General features: G+C 46.7%; 1 protein-coding gene across 8 annotated transcripts in view; it reads right to left on the reverse strand.

Annotated features, from left to right (window-relative positions):
- FGD5 (FYVE, RhoGEF and PH domain containing 5) overlaps window positions 1-12,850 on the reverse strand; it is a 144,481-nt gene extending 131,631 nt beyond the window's left edge. For 5 of the 8 annotated variants that reach the window (XR_014507911.1, XM_083426927.1, XM_083426931.1 and 2 more), the window contains exon 1: window positions 10,814-11,756. Coding sequence is in view for 4 of the 8 variants with exons in the window: in XM_083426927.1 (XP_083283053.1) it covers window positions 10,814-10,826 (13 nt within the window). In the remaining 4 variants the exon portion in view is untranslated. Of the gene's footprint in view, window positions 1-10,813; window positions 11,757-12,672 lie in introns of those variants that run through there. The other 3 variants (XM_083426929.1, XM_083426932.1, XM_083426930.1) reach the window with 3 other exon arrangements.
- Window positions 12,851-17,476: the final 4,626 nt, after the last annotated feature.

A 17,476-nucleotide genomic window follows, 5' to 3' on the forward strand; every position in this document is an offset into this window, starting at 1 on the left:
AAAAAATAAATTGGTCCTGGTGCTTTCCCCATGAAAACTCTCTTTTACTGCTGCATTGGTGCAAACAGCAATTCATGGAACACCCAAATTGCTGTTTGCTCTGATTCAGTCTTAAAGAGTGGGTTTTCATGGGGAAAGCACTGGAGCAAAACAAATAATATAAAAAGGCACTCGGACCCAGTGCTTTAAAGTGTGGGCCTTTGCTTAGGAAGTGTAGGGCAAAAGTTAAGTGTACATAAGCCCATGGTGGTAAAACCTCTGTTGCACAAATAATTCACATCATTGGATCTGTACAATTATGCAAGGAACAGATCTGCAAAGTAGTGCCCGGACCCTAAAGTAGTCATATCTCAGAATGCAAACCCTGTTTGTGTTGTTCTGAATGTGGAAACACAGCAGAGGGAAAGTACACGGGACTTTAGGAGAACAGAGCAGCTCAATCATCACAAATGCAATCACTTTCAGGATATCCACAAGTCAACTGTCTTTGCATAGTGCTCGATTCATATTGAAAATGTGCCCTAGGAACCAACCCCAGTATGACTATTGTGGCTACACATTGTAGGGGAAGATCCAGTGCCATTGGGCAAGTTGTCTTTCAGGTAGTCCTGGAACACAGTTGGACAACCACCACTCTATAAATCACAAAAAGAGCAACCTCTTACATCTATCTGTCACATGGAAGAGGGAACAAGCTTGTTTTCTCCTGCTCTGGAGTGCAGCACTCGAACCAATGGCTTCAAGTTACAAGAATAAACATCAGGAAGAACTTTATGGCAGTAAGGGTTGTTCGACAGTGGACTCCCTTGGGAGGTTGTGGGCTCTCCTTCCTTGGAGGTTTTTAAGCAGAGGTTGGATGGCCATCTGTCATAGATGCTGTGACGGGTGGCAGAGCCAGTCTAGAGTGTGGTGATGCAGTCCCCCTGAAACTCCACCAGAGTGCTGGGACCTCTCGCTGATGGGCTACAGAGTCAGCTAGCCACAGAGTGGGGAGAAACATCACTTTAGGGGGATCTCTCTGAGGGAGAGAGATAGGGCTGCATTTAAGATGAGATATAGGGCTGGATTTGAGAAGAGGGTTAGGATTTGATTTGAGATGTTTAGAAAGGTTTCAGGTTGGGAGATAGGGTGTGAAATAGGGAGAAATGGTTCTGAGTTATACCATTTGGGATACCTCAGGTGTGGGATTGTGAAGAGAGTGGGTAACTGCGGAGAAGTGCCCCTCGCTCATGAACCAAAGTATTAAGTTGTGAAGGAAGCAGTATGGTGCTGAAAGTATTAAATTGTACTATCTAAGTGACAGAAACTGAATTGAGCATTTTACCATCTATTCCAATAAACTGAACATCTACCACCTGAAGTGTAACAACTGAAGTTTAAGAAGAGCTGTGCCCATAGTATTGCATTTAAGCCTGAAACATCTTAGAGCTAGTTAAAGTAAACAAGTTAACTTCTACCTGAAGGAACTAATTTCCTGACCCCCTTTGTTTCATACTTTTCGTTGTTGTTTAATAAAACTTTTCCTATTTGTTTGATTATTTTCTGCCTGAGACTCTAATCATCAAGTTTTCCCTCACACAAGTCCCCCACTAGACAATCTGTGGTAAATTGTAGAAATTTGTGTAATTGGTGTTCCTTGAGGTGGGTGCACTATAATTAATTGGGGGCAGTTAGCAGGAGTAGATCCGACGTATTATTAATGGGTGGTATTAATTGGGAGGATTCGCTACAGATGCTTTAGCTGAGATTCCTGCATTGTAGGGGAGGTGGGGATTGGACTAGATGACCTAACTGTACAATTCTATGATCCTAAAGACTATAGCTGCAATCAAGTGCATTATTAGGAATACTTGAGTCACATTGACTTAAGTCTGAACCTCTCCTATGATCCCAAACCAAAGGTCCACTCTAAATGGGCTAACATATTCAATTTGTTCCTGTGGGTGGTTTATAGAGGCATTAGAACCAAAGAGTCTCTGAATTACTATGCATAGGCACAATCCATAAAAATTAAGATGTGACTAAGTCCCAGCGGGTGCCGCTTTGGGTCAAACCACTGTGTCGCTTGCGCTTGCCGATCAGAAGGTCGGCGGTTCGAATCCCCATGACAGGGTGAGCTCCCATTGCTCGGTCCCTGCTTCTGCCAACCTAGCAGTTTCAAAGCACGTCAAAGTGCAAGTAGATAAATAGGTACCACTCTGGCGGGAAGGTAAACGGCATTTCCGTGCGCTGCTCTGGTTTCGCCAGAAGCGGCTTAGTCATGCTGGCCACATGACCTGGAAAAAAACTGCCTGCGGAAGTGGACAAATGCCGGCTCCCTTGGCCTTTAAAGTGAGATGAGCGCTGCAACCCCAGAGTTGTTCGCGACTGGACTTCATTGTCGGGGTCCCTTTACCTTTAAGTCCCATTAAAAATCATGGGCCTTTAGTAGGGCTGGCATCAGGGGTAGTCACATGCCAATGCACTAGGAATCTTCCAAACAACTCACACCTACAGGGCGATTACTGCTAACCTCTGGCTTTGCTCCTCCTCCCGCCTGCCCTTTCTGAGCATGTAAACATTGCTCAGAGTGAGGAGACAGAGCAGCATCCTCTATTTGCTTTCTGCTTTACCTCTGGGTGCTTGTGCAGACTAGGCCTGGAAGCGGAGGGCAAGGAAATTTCCAGAGGTGACAGTGAGAAGGAGGTAGGCTCTCTCAGACAGAGGAAGCACCCACTGTGAGGACACCTTGCCCAATGCCACACCCAAACCACCAGGAACCAGCAATGGTCTGCAGCAGGAGTTCCCAGACTATGGTCTGTGGACCGCCAGTAGTACGTGAGCGTCATTCAGGTGATCTATGGCATGTCTGTGGATTTACGGTTGAAGACGGGAGATAGCATTGCATCCAAATATTCATATTGATTTTAATTGCATTCTCATTGCTTCTTTTATTTCTTGTATTGTATTTTACTGCATTGCAATCGGAATTCTACAGAATTCAAATTGTAATACAATAAAATACAATATACAAGAAATAAAAGAAGCAATAAAAATACAATTAAAAAGCATACAGCATCGAGCACAGGGCATTACAACAGGCATAAAAGCCATTACGTGGTCCACCAAGACCTTCAGCAATTTCCTAACACTATCAGTAAAGCTAAAACCAAAGGCTTGGCAATCCACTATTACTGACTATAATAATAAAAGATGAATATTTTTTTATCCTCATTTATTTTAGCTCATTTCAGAAGTGCTGCACTGAGATGAAGTCTACAAATGCTAATTTCTGCTCCTCAGGCTATCTTAACCACCCAATAAACCACAGTTTAATAGGGCTGTGCTGATAAGCCATATTATCATTTTTTCCCTCAGAATTTAGATAAATCTGGAGCATATGCTTTGTGACCTGATTCCCATATGTTATAGAGATTGTTAAATTGATGGGTTGGAGTGATTTACAAGGAAATAATTCCAGCAAGAGGAGCTCCGCTGACGTTATAAACCATCTGAGCTGTCATCAACGGTATTGCGGAATGAAACTGTAAATAATTTCAAGACGTCATGGATTTCATACCCCTGGGGTTTCACTCTTTTTCATGAGTTGTGTCTATATATGAGGTCCAAACTAGGCATCACAATTATGAGGGATGTGTGCGCAAGCCGTAGCCCCACACCTCCCCAGCAACTTCAGCCGCCATTGCTTCCTCAGAATTTCACCGCCACTGCTCAGCATGCTTTCTGAAGAACAGGGACAGGGCAGACTTTGGTCTTTCAAATTTCAGCGGCACCAAAATTCAGCAGTGAGGCATTCCTCATCATTTACCTTCCATTCTGCTCAATTCAATACATAATAGTTGTGATCACACTGCCCTAAATCTGCCTCTGACAAGGGCTGGGGAACCTTTCTCAGCCTGAGAGCTGCATTGCCTTCTGGGTAACTTTCTGAGGGCCAGAGGCCAAAGGAGGTGGAGCAATGGATGATAATTCCCCCTTTGTACAGTGGGCTTACTTTTTACACACATTCACGCACCCATCTGTATCCTCCACTCATGGAAGCAAGAGGCACTGTTAAAGTTCAAAAACATAATCCGGACAAAAATAGTTGGCATGTGAAGTAAGGGATGTGGCCTGTGGAGAGGGGAAGTAGCTAGATGGAGAGGCTTGGAGAAGTGGCAAACTTTGGGCTTCCATATCTTGGCAGCGCCCTGTGCAACGCTAAAATTTAGTGCCCCCTGCTTCTCGCGCTCTGTTCCACAACATTGTTTTGGCAACCTCTGCAGGGAAGCGTCCAATGTGACCACACCAGTCATGCCATGCTAAACCCGCCTCTGCTTGGAGGGCTACATTTGGCCCTCAGGCTTGAAGTTCCCCACTCCTGCTGCTGAGGGTGGCAAAACTTAGCAGACTTCATCACATTCTGTACTAAACATCCTTTACTGGGAGGATTCAGGGAGGAGAGATGTGGCTGCCAGTGGCACCATTAGTGCAGTACTTTGGGGTAGAAGCTCTGGGCCCCAATCAGCGAAATGAGTAGGAAGGCCTGCAAATACAGCAGGGCTGGCTTTCTGTATTCTGTATTCTGAAGAGAAACACTACACATTATCATCTAAATGTGCATCCCATGACATCTAGAGGAGTTGGTCTTGCAAGGCCATTAAAACCCAAACAGGCCTGGCCCTGCTATAGGGCAGAGTGAAGCAGCCACCTCAGGCAGCAGGTGGTGGTGGTGTAGTGAGCAGTGGCAAAGGAATATTGTCTGTGTCATGTGTGTCATGAACTCCTTAGCTAGCTTGCTGTCCTCAGGTTCAGTGGAAGATCCTGCCCCAATAGCAGTGCTGAAGTAAAATTCAGCTGCAAATCTTATTAGTTTCTGTAAAATGCATGGGAGGGGCAACACGTCTCTTGCTTCGGAGAGGAAACTGACTTAGGCCAAGCCTAAGTTGTGGTACCCATGTTACTGCTGTGGTACCCATGGTTCCCTCATAATGTCTAGAAGTAGATATTAGATGGACCTTGAGAGATATCACAGGAATTTTACCTAAAGCAAAACAAAAACAAAGTGAACTTAGAAGTTTCCCCTCAGGTGAAATGAAGAGAGTTTAAATATGACTGATGCAGTTCCTCATGATGACAGTTCTACCAAAACAAAACAAAAAAATGCTATTGGATTTTGCCTCAGAACAAATTGTGCATCTAAATAATGTAGAGGGCTTCTAAAATGGTGTGAATAACACTAATGGAATTAGTCAGGGGGTGGACTGGCTTTATAAGCTTCCTAGATGGTAGACCTCCAGAAAAACCTGCTGTAAAGTCCACAAGGGAAGAGCAGTGAAGAAGAATAAATGAATAATACATTTTGATCCCTTAGATCTTCAGTGGAGGCATTTCTTCTGCACCAGCACCACTCAAGGCTACCTTGGCAACCATAATGGCAAGTCCTTCTTTGTGGTGATGCCATAATTATGAACAGCTTTCACTTGATCCACTTAATCCAGTTTGGGAAAACTTTAGGGAAGCTCCTGTATCTGTTAGTGACTGTTTGGCAGGTGCAGTTGTGAAACAAGTACAAAAACTAGGGTAGCACCACTGACAAGCAAAAAACAAAAGGAAAAAGGAACCCCAGTTGTTAGAAATATTGTTTATTCTTGGCCCAACATGAAAACTTAACAGTGTATTCTATATCTAATTTTTTGTATTGGGTTTTATAAACAAGAATAATGTTATACAAATAAGTATACCAGGTTTTCTCATGTCACTTGTATATCACAAAAATAGCATAATAAATGTGGAAAAAAGTCTACAACATATGTTTCATTATTAGTGGTCAATGTATAAGTTCTTGCTTCATGAATTGGTTTAAACAATTAGGAAAAAGGGGAAAAAGAAAAGAGGGAGAGGGAATGGTGAGTGGGGTGGGGTCGGGTGGTTATGCTTCTATTATTCTACTTAGTGGGGGGTTATGTGTTAGTGCTATTCACTTGTATTTCCTTGGTGGTGAGAGGGGTCGGGGTGGCTTAGGGGGTGGTTGGTTGGCTGTAGTGAGAATTGTTTTTGTATGTGAGTGGAGTCTGAGTGTGTATTTTTGAATCAGGTTAGCCAGACTGATTTGTACGCTGTCATGTGATTCTTGTCTTGTTGGGCTGTGTATGTGATAAAGGGGAACCAAACTGGGGTGAAGGCATCTTCTTCTATTTGTCCCCGTGTCAGTTTCATTTTATTAGTTAGTTTTTCTAATAAGGCTGTTTCCCATACTCTTTGATACCATTGGTCCATGCTTACGCCTAACAGGTCTCTCCAGTGTCTGGCTATGATGTTTCTGGCTGCTGAGAGTAGGTGGATTCTTAATAGTGTATTCTAATGATAGTTCTTGAGTCCAAGATATACTGCAGCAACTCCTGCACAATTGTGAACCCTAGTTTGGTTTAGCAAATGGATGATGCTGGGACATAAGAATGGATGGGTGGCTACTAATACGTTTATACCAATTAGTATAAACACTGACAACTGGGAAACACTGACCTGCGAGCGCTCCAGTTGGAGAACAGCCTTTACCAAAGGTGTCATGGGCTTTGAAGACACTCAAACTCAGGACGCGAGGGAGAAACGTGCTAAGAGCAAGGCACGCTTGGCAAATCCACACTGTGATCAACTCCCGCCCGGAAACCAATGTCCCCACTGTGGAAGGACGTGGGGGTCCAGAATTGGCCTCCACAGTCACTTACGGACTCATTGTTAAAACCGTGTTTATGGAAGACAATCTTACTCGGCTACAAGTGATCGCCAAAAAAAGAAGACTAATTTGTTCCCCTCTCTCTTTCCTTTTCCCTCCTTTCTTACATGCAGTCAATGGTTCTTCTGCCTATTTCATTTCTACTCTTTAAAAAAAAATGTCCTGCTCATGTCAAAGATCCTTTGGTCAATCTCGAGTTTATTTAATCTTCTGCTTTGTTCCTAAAGGCTCATTTGAAAGACTTGGCCAAGCATTTTAAAAAAAAAAAAAAAGAGTAACAGCTTTACTGTAAAATTTTATGGGGAATATGGGCAGGAATGTCAGAGCAGGAAGTCACTTTGCAGAGATAAAATGAACTACAATGTAATGATTCAAATTGCTCCCCCTCCACCTCACCAGATGAAACCAATAGCCCAGAGCAATCAATAGGTCAGAATTTTTACCGTATAAGTTTCGTTATCACCCATAAATGTAATTCAGTAAAGTAATATCTGGAAGACAGACATTGGCATGAGAGGATAATACCTGGCCCAGTGTGTAGGAAGTGACAGTGGTTGACTCAAATCTGAGCGCTCAAAGTTCAATTACCTCGATCCAGCTAGGTGCATCTATTTAGAAGCCCCCCCCCCTCTCTCTCTCCCCTCCCCCCACAAGCACACAAGCCCATGTGATTCCCTGCTGGGACCCTGCCCAGATAATCCTAGTAAGATGCTCAACAATCTGATCAGCTGTTCATGAGATGGACAGATATCTGAGAATACGTGTCTACTGCGGGTGTGATCTAGCTAAAACACTGTTGTTCTACCACCCCCCCCCCCAAAGGAAATCATACAAGCCAAAAGTATGCCTGCCGCCCCTGCTGTAAAACTCTATTCTGAAAATCATCAAGCTTTACAATTCAGCACCTGTCACATATCTGAAGGTTATCTACTCCCGCCTTTGTTTGCATTCAGTCATTCCCCTATGGTTGCCATTCAAAGCATTGCAGAGAGGCAAGGCAAATTTTGATCCATTTCCTTCAGAACACAATGAAGCATTTAAAAAGAAAAAGAAAGAAAGTGTTGACTATCTGGAGACTGAATCAAAGTCAAGCAAAAGTGGCAGGACGGTTTGGAGAACGGGAGGGAGGGTGCAAGATGAAAGAGAAAAGTACCTGAGCCCATGACATAAGCTTCAAGGAAAGAGAAGGAACTATGCTCAAAAGCTCTTCCCATTTCAAGCCATAAAGGACAATGACTTTGCATACAGGAACATAGGAAGCTGCCTTATACTGAGTCAGATGGTTGGTCCATCTAGCCCGGTATTTTCCACACTGACTGACAGCAGGCTTTCAGGCAGGAGTCTCTCCCTGTCTTACCTGGAGATGATGGGGACTGAGCCTAGGACTTCTGCAGACAAACCTTCTGTCACTGAGCACTGCCCTCCCCTTTTAAGGTATATCTTGCATAAACCAAAGCAAGCACCCACAAAAGTGTGGCAATTGAGAGCATCTCCCACTCCCGCAATACAAAAGCAGGAACAACTAAAGACAGGGATGAACTCCCATAAGCACCAGCTACCAAGGCCAGCAGTCAGAGATGATGGGAGTTGTAGTCTACCAAAGTCCACATGTTTCCCATCCCTGCTTTGAGAGCAGCCAGAACAGGGTGTTTTTTTTTAAATAGCAATAGCTATCACAAGGAGCAATTGGGTTCTGCTACAGAGAAATTCCGTCAGTTACTAAGTTGGTCTTAATATTTCAGAGATTACTTTTTTTCTCTTTGTCTGTATGCTGCAGTTTCTTTCCCCTGAACATATTCTACAGTCTCCTTTCCTGGATCTCACCTTGGGGAACATACATGCACAAACACCACCAATTATGGCAAAGCTTAAGAGGTTCTTGGAGGACACGGTCTTCAGGGAAGGCCTCTCTAGCCAATTATTTCTACTCTGGAGGATAAAGGTCTTTTACTCAAAATCCTAGAACTATCATTTTTTGTTCCGCTTTCACACCGATGATTGAAATAGCTGCAATAACTTCATAACTCAGTCTTATGGGCATCACTGCTGGGGAAATCCCCGCAGCATGAATCCTATGGAAGCGCTGCCTTTCCCCCCCCCCCCGCCCCCCCACTGGCAGTTCATCCAGCATTTCCTCAGGGATATGTTATCATCAATCTATCAGATGCCACACAGAAAAGCATTTGGGGGTGGGAAGGGGAGCAAGGAAGACCTGCAATCATAACTTAAGGAAGGACCTTATGGGAAGTATTATGTCGCTCAATGGTAGATTGAGCTTCACACACAGACTCCATGCATTCTTTTTGGTTCGTGAGGTTCAATTCCCAGCATCCCCAGGCAGGGCTGGGAAAAGCTCCCTGCCTGCGACCCTGGAGAGCCGCTGCCAGTCAGAGTAGGAAGTACAGAGCTAGGTCTGACTCAGTACAAAGCAGCTTCCTACATATCACAGAAGCAGCAAATGGTGCAGGTATTGCAATAATTATACTGCTGCCCTCTGCTGGAAAGGGCTAAAGTGCAGGATGGGTAAAGTGATGAAAACCAGAGAAATAATAAGAGGCAATTGATCTCTGAATCCTGGCTATTGCAATATGGCATTTTGGCCCTCCAAATGTTGTGGGGAGTCCACCTCCCATCAACACCAAATCAGCATTGACGGGGAATTCCTTTATTCATACAATTGTAGAGTTGGAAGGGACCACAAGGGTCATCCAGTCCAACTCCCTGCAATGCAGGAATCTTTTGCCCAAAACGGGACTTGAACCCACGACCCTGAGACTAAGTCTCATGCTCTACCAAGGGAGACCATCCACATCTGGAAGGCCACATAAGAAGAGCCCCTGCTGGATCAGGCCGGAGGCCCAGCCAGCCCAACATCCTGTTTCTGGCAGCGGCCAAGCAGTTACCCACGGAAAGCTTGCAAAGAGGACTTGAGTGCAAGAGCTTGCTCCTCGTTCCCGCGCATTGGAAAAACCCGTCCACACTGGCAGTTTTAACCTTTTGCCTGCCTGCCTTCCTCCCGCGTCGATTAAGCCTCTTTCGCTCTGCGGAGCCCAAGGCCGACGAGTGCAAAGGAAGCGCCACCCCACTCCCCAATTAACCTCCGCCGCGAATGCGCTCCCCGGGCGCACTGCAACACACACATACACAAACTGCAGCGAGACAGCCTCAGCATAACAAACAGCGCACTGTGTGTCACCCGGGTCCTCCAAAGCTGCTGGCTCCTCGCCGGACCGGCTGGGCTGTGCCAGCCGCGGAGAGATCCGTTCAACCGGGTTGTGTGGAGAGGAAGAGAAAATAGGGGGGAAAGTTGGCACAGCCGATCCTTCGGGTCAGAGGCGGAGCCCGGGGAGCCCATCATCCCTCTGGCGGGTCAGCTTGGGAAGATGGCCAGGCACACAGCCCTCGACACACACACACACACACACAGAGAGAGAGAGAGAGACTTTAGTTCCTCCCCTCACAGAGCTATAATTCCCAGCACCCCTAGCAAACTACAGTTCCAAAAAATCTTTGGGTTGGGGAGATGGACGCGCTCTAGACGCCTGGTGAGTGTCTGTCCAGCCCAGGCTGGGAAGGGGAAAGTCCCCAGAGGACGACAAACTCTCAGCTCCATAAAATTAGCAGGTCGTTAAGAAGAGGACACTTGGGGCGCGGAGGACTCGGGGGACCTGGCGAGGCTCCGCTTCCCGCTCTTGTGTGCGCGCCCGGGGCGCGGGCGGAGAAGGGAAGCGGGTCCTTCCTCGCCAGGGCAAGAGCTCCGCTCTCGCCGACCCTCCCCTCTCTCGATTCTGCGAAAGAAACGACGGACGGACTGGAATAGATTACCAAACCGGGTAGCGGGATCGGATATAACCCTAGCGGGTGGATGGGTGGGTGAGAGAGGAAGAGTAAACGCCTCCCGGAGGAATGAGAAAGAGGCAAACTCTGCTTGAGGAATCCCTGTCCCTCTGCACGTCTGTTTTGGAAGGGAGTCCCCCGATACCCGCCAGAGTTTTCCCCGGGCTCCTCGACTCGCGCCCGGCCAGAAAGTATTCCTCAGGCGCCGGGGTCGCCCTCGGGAGCCCCTTCTCCTCTCCGGGTGGCGTTCCATGTCCTTACCTGCGTGGCTCATCTTCCGGAGTCTCCGCCAAAGCGCTCGACTGGCTGCGTCCCTCTTGGCCGCCTCCCCGGCTTCAAATCATGTTCTCCGCCTGGCAGGCGCTCAGGGTGGCTCCCTAAGCCGGAGCCCCCGGGCTGCTAAAGTTCAGGTCGGGGCATGGAGGGACTGGGGAAAGGGGGCGGGGAGGAGATCTCTCCAGCCAAGTTGCAAGCGACGGGAGGGGATGCGAGGAGAGAAAGAGACGCGAGTTGCAACAGCAGAAATCTCTCTCCCTCTGTCTCCAAAAGTGTCCGGACGGAGCCTCTTGGACAGGGATTGGGTGTGCGGGGGATCAGTGTCTCGGGGAGCCGTGGTGGCCCTGCCCCATCGCCGCTCTCAGCTCGCTGCAAGTGGAAGGTCCTCGGTCGCTGCGCGCCGTGCGATGCCCAGGGCTGCTGCTGCTGCTGCTCTTGCTGGTCTCCCCCTGCTGTTGCTGCTGCTCCGGCCGGCAGGCATTTCCCTTCCTTCCCTGCAGAGGAAGCCCTTTTGCTCACGCAGAGATTGAAAGGCAGCAAAGAAACAGAGGCGGCGGCGGGCGGGGGGAGAAGAGCGCGGGTGCCAAAACAAGCGGAGATTTAAAGAGACCGCGGAGATTAAAAAAAACACCAAAACCCACGAGGAGAGGGAGAGAATAGGAGGAAACGACACCGCCGCCGCCGTCCCACTGCTAAACAGACGCTGGGCAGGTTCAAAGCAAGAGGAGAGGAATTATGCGCGTTCCCAGTCCTGGCGACTGTCTCGGGTTGCTCCGCGGAACTCCCCGCGACAGGATTGTCGATTACTATTGCTAAGGAAGTAATATTTGGGAGGAGGGGAACTAGGGGTGGTTATTGGCTACTGGCAGCAACTCCGTCTTCAGATTAGACAAGACGTTCGTGTTCATCTGACAAAGAACCCTGTGTGTGAATATGTAGGTGCATAGGTACACTAATATATTTTTATCTTCTTATTCTCCGCCCCCCCCCCCAAAAAACCCTGAGGAGCGATCTGTGATGTCACCCCCTGGGCGCACACACATTTTCACATACACTCGTACTGACCAGTTTTAGCACATAGTACTGGCGGAAGAACATTTTTGCAGGATTTCCAATAATTCCCAAAAGTCGCGGCCGTGAAATCCCCAAGCCCACTCAGGAACGTTGCGGCTCGCCTTTGCGATCCTAGAAGCGCGCTGCGCTGCGATCCCCAAACGTCCTGTTCTAGATGCGCCCCGTTCCGCCACCGTGGCTTGTAGGCTCCTCAACTGCGGTCCCGAAGCCAACTAAGCTGCTCTCATCGGGCCGCTGAGGGACTCCTAGGAGCCGCATTCCATCCACTGCTTCGATTTCCTCACCCAAAGACGCACAATCCCGTGTGAACGCGTTTGCTCCTTTTCTTTTTATAGACGGGCTCCTTTAAAACAAGTCGCTTGCATTGATCCCGATCCTGTCCTCGTCAACACCGAAAGTCACCAGGCTCAAGCCTAACACGTCTACTCTGAAGTAAACCCTACTGATTTCACTTACTCCCGGGCAGCTGCCCATAAGATCAGTTCCTTATTTCAGTGAGATATTGCCTCCTGGGGCAATACGTACAGGATTACAGCCTTAAGCGCCTCTAGGATCGCAGCCTACAACCGAAGTGTAAAAAGCCAAAGGGACGCGACAGTTGTCTGAATTGTCCCCCCAACCGCATCCCTTAATAGTAGGAGGCGCAGGCCCAGGGACATAAGCCGGAGGTGCTTTTGCGCTGGTGGAAGTGGGAAGGGCAAGGGCAGCCGCTCTCTACGCCAGAGGAGAGCATCTCCGTTGGGAAAAGGAGGGGAGACAGCGGGATTTACCTGGAAGCCGATCTCTCCTACCACAGCTCCCGCGGCGGGGTGAGGAGAGGAGAAGGACTGGAAACAAGTGCGCACAGCGGCTCTCTGCTGTTCCTTGCGCCCCATCAGCCCCGGGAAGGGCGAGCGAAACGTTTTAAAGCGCGCTTTGGGGCCGTCGCCACCCCCACCCGTTTCGCGCACTCCTGTTCTTTCCGAGGATGACATAATTTCCTCCTCCTCCTCCCATCACCATCCAGCCTCATTGACAAATCCCGACTGTCAATCTGGCTCCTGCCCATTTCACAGAAATTTTGGAGGAAATTCGCCGGAGGCTAAGGGCGCTTCCAGACTCCCGGATTATTGACTATCCATCCTGATTCGTTTCGAAGGAGAGGGCTGTTGGCTTGCTGAGCACTCATAGAATCAGAACCGTCGAGTTGGAAGGGACCCGACGGGTCAACTAGTCTAGTCTAGCAGGAATCACAGCTAAATCACATTCACTCTGATTTGTTTGCGGAGAGGCTAGAAGGCTTCACTGTTCGATGAGCATTAGCGGCGATGTCTTTGCCCCATCTCCACTATAAAGTAGTAGCATAGCACAGTCATGGCTTCCCCCCAAGAATCCCGGGAGCTGTAGTTTGCAAAGGGTGCTGAGAGTTGTTAGCAGCCCCTCCCCCATTCCCCTCTCTCACAGAGGAGCTACAATTGCCAGAGCTGTTTAAGGGTCAATCCCTCTTGCAAGGGAACTTTGGGAACTGTGGTTTTCTGAGAGGAACTTCTGAAGTGTGGGGGAAGCAGTAATTGAAGAGAGGCAGCAACCACACAAAGCACATCAAGCATCACTTGCTAGTGTGGACAGGAAATGCCATATAGATTTTAATGGAAAGTGCTCATGTGTGGACAAAAGTGCACACAGAAAAATAACTCAGAAGAAGAAATAATTTATATGCCACCCATCTGGCTGGGTTGCCCCAGCCATCCTGGGCAGTTTCCAACGCACAAAACACACAAAACCTCAAACATTTTAAACCTCCTTGTATGTCTTCTAAAGGTTATACGGTTACTCATCTCCATGACATCTGTTCCACAGGACGGATGCCACCACCAAGAAGGCTCTCTGCCTGGTTCCCTGTAACTTCACTTCTTGCAGTGAGGGAACTGCCAGAAGGCCTCAGAGTTGGACCTAAGGGTCCAGGCTGAATGCTGGGAATGGAGGCGCTCCTTCAGGTATTCATGGCCAAAGCTGTTTAGGGCTTTAAAGGTCAGCTCCATCACTTGGTGTGGGAATGTACTGGGAGCATACACATCCTCTCAGTGAGAGGCCAATAGTGGGCAGGGCACCATTATTGATCAGCTGTTCACTCATGGGGGCAAACCACTAATGTCCAGTCTCAATATCCCATCTTAAAAGTGGGATTAATCATGCCAGTAGTGAAGGTAAACAGAACAGGAATCCTAAGGAACCAATGGCAATACACTTTGAGGGAATGACTGCTATTGGGAGTCACCAATTTGATTGTTCTCTTTGTCCATGGAGTTTTCTTGGCAGGGATACTGGAGTGGTTTGCCGGTTCCTGCTCCAGGTGGATCACGTTTGGTCAAAACTCTTCACTATGACCTGTCCATCTTGGGAGCCCTGCATGGCATAGCTCCCATGAGTTTGACCAAACTGCGGGAGGCAGTGGAGGACAGGAGTGCCTGGCATGCTCTGGTCCATGGGGTCACAAAGAGTCAGACACAACTAAACAACAAACAACAATTTGATTGTGGGAAACGGCTTAAGACCACTTGCTGTGCATTAGCTTTCAGAAGTATGGTAGTTGAGTGTTTTCTAGTTATAATGATTTGGGATTCCCCATTCATTCCCTTTTGTTCTTTTCCTCAATTTGCATGCATGCTTAACAAAATCCCAAGGAGGAGGAATTTCATTTGTCTAAGGATTGCTCATGCGAATAAGGACCTTTCCATGCAACTGGTTGTAGCACAATAAGTGCTCATTTCTTGGGTAAGGTCTATGTGGTTTCCTAAAGGATATGCTTCTGCTAGCACATCCTTTTTTAAAAAATAAAATCTGATCACTAGATGGAATGTGGTTGTGGGAGGCTAACAGGAACCTACTGAATACCATTTCCAAGGCAATTAGTGACCAAGTACTTCTCCCCCACCCCTGTCCCAGCGCCATTGTTGAAATGAGACTCTTTATTAAAAAATATTTTTATATATTCTTTTTTTTTTTTGCAGGCTGCTTTCCATTTTCCTAGCCCCAAGTGACAGATTTCCTGTTTGCCTATTCAGATTTTGGTCAGTGTCATTTGCATTGCTGTTTCTCAGCGGTGCCAGTCACTTCCTTCAGTTAGACTCTATATAAGCATTTTTCATCCATTTGTATTTTGTTCACAGCAACTCTGAATTATGGTTTCTATAGTCTTAAGGCTGCATAAACAGCTATTTGTTGTGCATGCACAGTCATCTGTGAGTACGAAGACATTTTAATACAAAAATATTGAAATGCTATGAAAATGCTGATGTAGCGAGAACACACCTTGCAAGCTCATGTCAGCAGATGCATTAAAAATGGCAGGTGTCAGAAAAACTGCCAGAATGTGTGGCTCAGGATCCTAAAGTGATGAAACTTTGACTTGCATTCCTTTTTTCAATGCCAATGTCTATTGGGTTTGTGAATTATATTTGTAGTTTTAAAATTTGCTTTTCACCTTGGGTGCCTTTGGCTACCAGTGGCTTCCTTTTAAAAGGTGTGGGGGTTGAAAAGGACAACTTCCCACACTGGAGTAAGAACAGCAGGAAGTAGAAGAAGGTTGTGTCTGTCAATCTAGAAAGGGAAATTTATTGTAATGACCAATGAGTAATTTGGGAGCATCTGATGCTGGGCAGAAAATCAACTAGGAAACTCCGTAAGAGTAGGATACAAGCAGAAAGAGATGCTCACTTTAGACCTAATTCTAACAAACCTAATGGGCGTGGCATGGCTGCAGCTTCCCAAGAGCTTTGGCTCATACTGTACCTCTCATAGGAAGAACTATGCACATTCAGAAAACAGAGGTCCTAATACTGATTGCGGGGGGACTCCCAACTTTTAAACTTGCTCATAAATGATCTAGGTGTGGGCACTGAGGTAACCTAGTTTGCAGATGATACCAAATTGTTCAATGTGTATAATAATAATAATAATAATAATAATAATAATAATAATAATAATAGTTTATTTATACCCCACCCATCTGGCTGGGTTTCCCCAGCCACTCTGGACGGCTTCCAACAAAATACAAACAAAAATCCTTTAAAACAAAGGATTGTGAAGAATTCCTAAAGGATATCGTCAATTCAGTGGGAGCAAGTGTAAAGCGACACATATTGAGGCCCAAGAAAAATCACATACGTGATCATTTTTGTTGGGAAAACGAGTTGAATTTTTGCGAATGTCCAAGTGGAGACTTTTTTTGGGCAGGTCTTCACCTCAAAGGAAATGATCAAAGCACCATCATTTTCCCACAGAGATGATTAGACTGGTGATCCCAGGCCCATTCCTAATGACGAAACACACTTTAACAGCATCACTGGAGTGCCCACGACCAGTTCCCTCCTCCCCTTCACCAAGGTATGTAAATGGATCCTCGAGAGACGTAAAGGGGGCAGGAAGCAGTGGTTGGCGCTTGCAGATTCAAAGCAAGCCTGCTCCCCTAAGATCTGTCCACAAGCCTTCAAACATGGGTGCTCTTCCTTCTAACTCAACATCCATAAACTTAAATATGTTAACTTAGAACCTATGTCTGATTAATGTCAACGAGACTTACACACCAGTAAAAACCAGTGTGGTGCAGTGACCAGAGTGTTGGACTAGGTCTTGGGAGACACAAGCTCTAAATCTACTCCTAACCTTGAAGTTCACTGAGGGACTTTGGGCTGGGCACAATCTCTCAACCATACCTACCTTACAGGGTTGTGAGGGAAGATGAGCTGCAACTATAGCAAAATAAGTGTGCTTTGGAACTCGGCCTAAATTTCCAGAGCAGGCTGGGATGAAACCACTTTGGAAAATGAAATATTATTTTTTTCTTACCTAACTTTCAGAAATGGAGCTTTTGATAGCTTGAGAGATGGTGCGATTTCATTTGTTTCATGAAGGCAGAATCAAGTGAGGGCGCTCGCATGGTGCTAGGTATGTGCCTTCCGTAACACAAACACTTAAAAGAGCCCATTCTGCTCACAAACAGCCCTACAGCAGGTGGTTTGGCCCAGGAGTTAGTTGGCTCTCCACTCGCTTTATTGAGGTGCTGAATATGCAGGCGGAGGGTTTGCTTTCCTTGATCGCAATTCCACCGACAACAACCGAGTTTACACAGAGCTGTTAGAGGTTCAAAGAAGTCCTGTAAATATTTTATGTGCCTGGAGATTATTTGTGTTTGGTGGATTACGCGCAAGGTGATAAGAATCGCTAATAAGGAGAAAATTCTTCGGCAAGGTGAAAACGTACCGCAGCCCTGCTTCTCTCGGCAATATTTCATGTTTATTTCATTCTAAAATACGGAAAAAGCATGCTTGTCGCCAGCCCATTTACAGCGCAGGGGCAAAAAAAAGAGAAAGACCATATAAAACTATTCATTGTGCTGCTTTCATTATAATCCTGATTAACAGCGTTTTATGGAGAGATGGGAAAACCAGGGAGATGAAGGCAAAAACATAGAGCTGGGACACAGATAATTGAACTCCATATGTTATATTTTTAAAGCTCGCAGGTGGAAACCACCAAAGCCTATTTAACAATGAGGGTTTTTATTCTGTGGTTCTTTGTGGCACCTGATTGCAG

Source organism: Podarcis tiliguerta, assembly GCF_965153285.1.
Source record: "Podarcis tiliguerta genome assembly, chromosome: 2".
Lineage (NCBI taxonomy): Eukaryota > Metazoa > Chordata > Lepidosauria > Squamata > Lacertidae > Podarcis > Podarcis tiliguerta.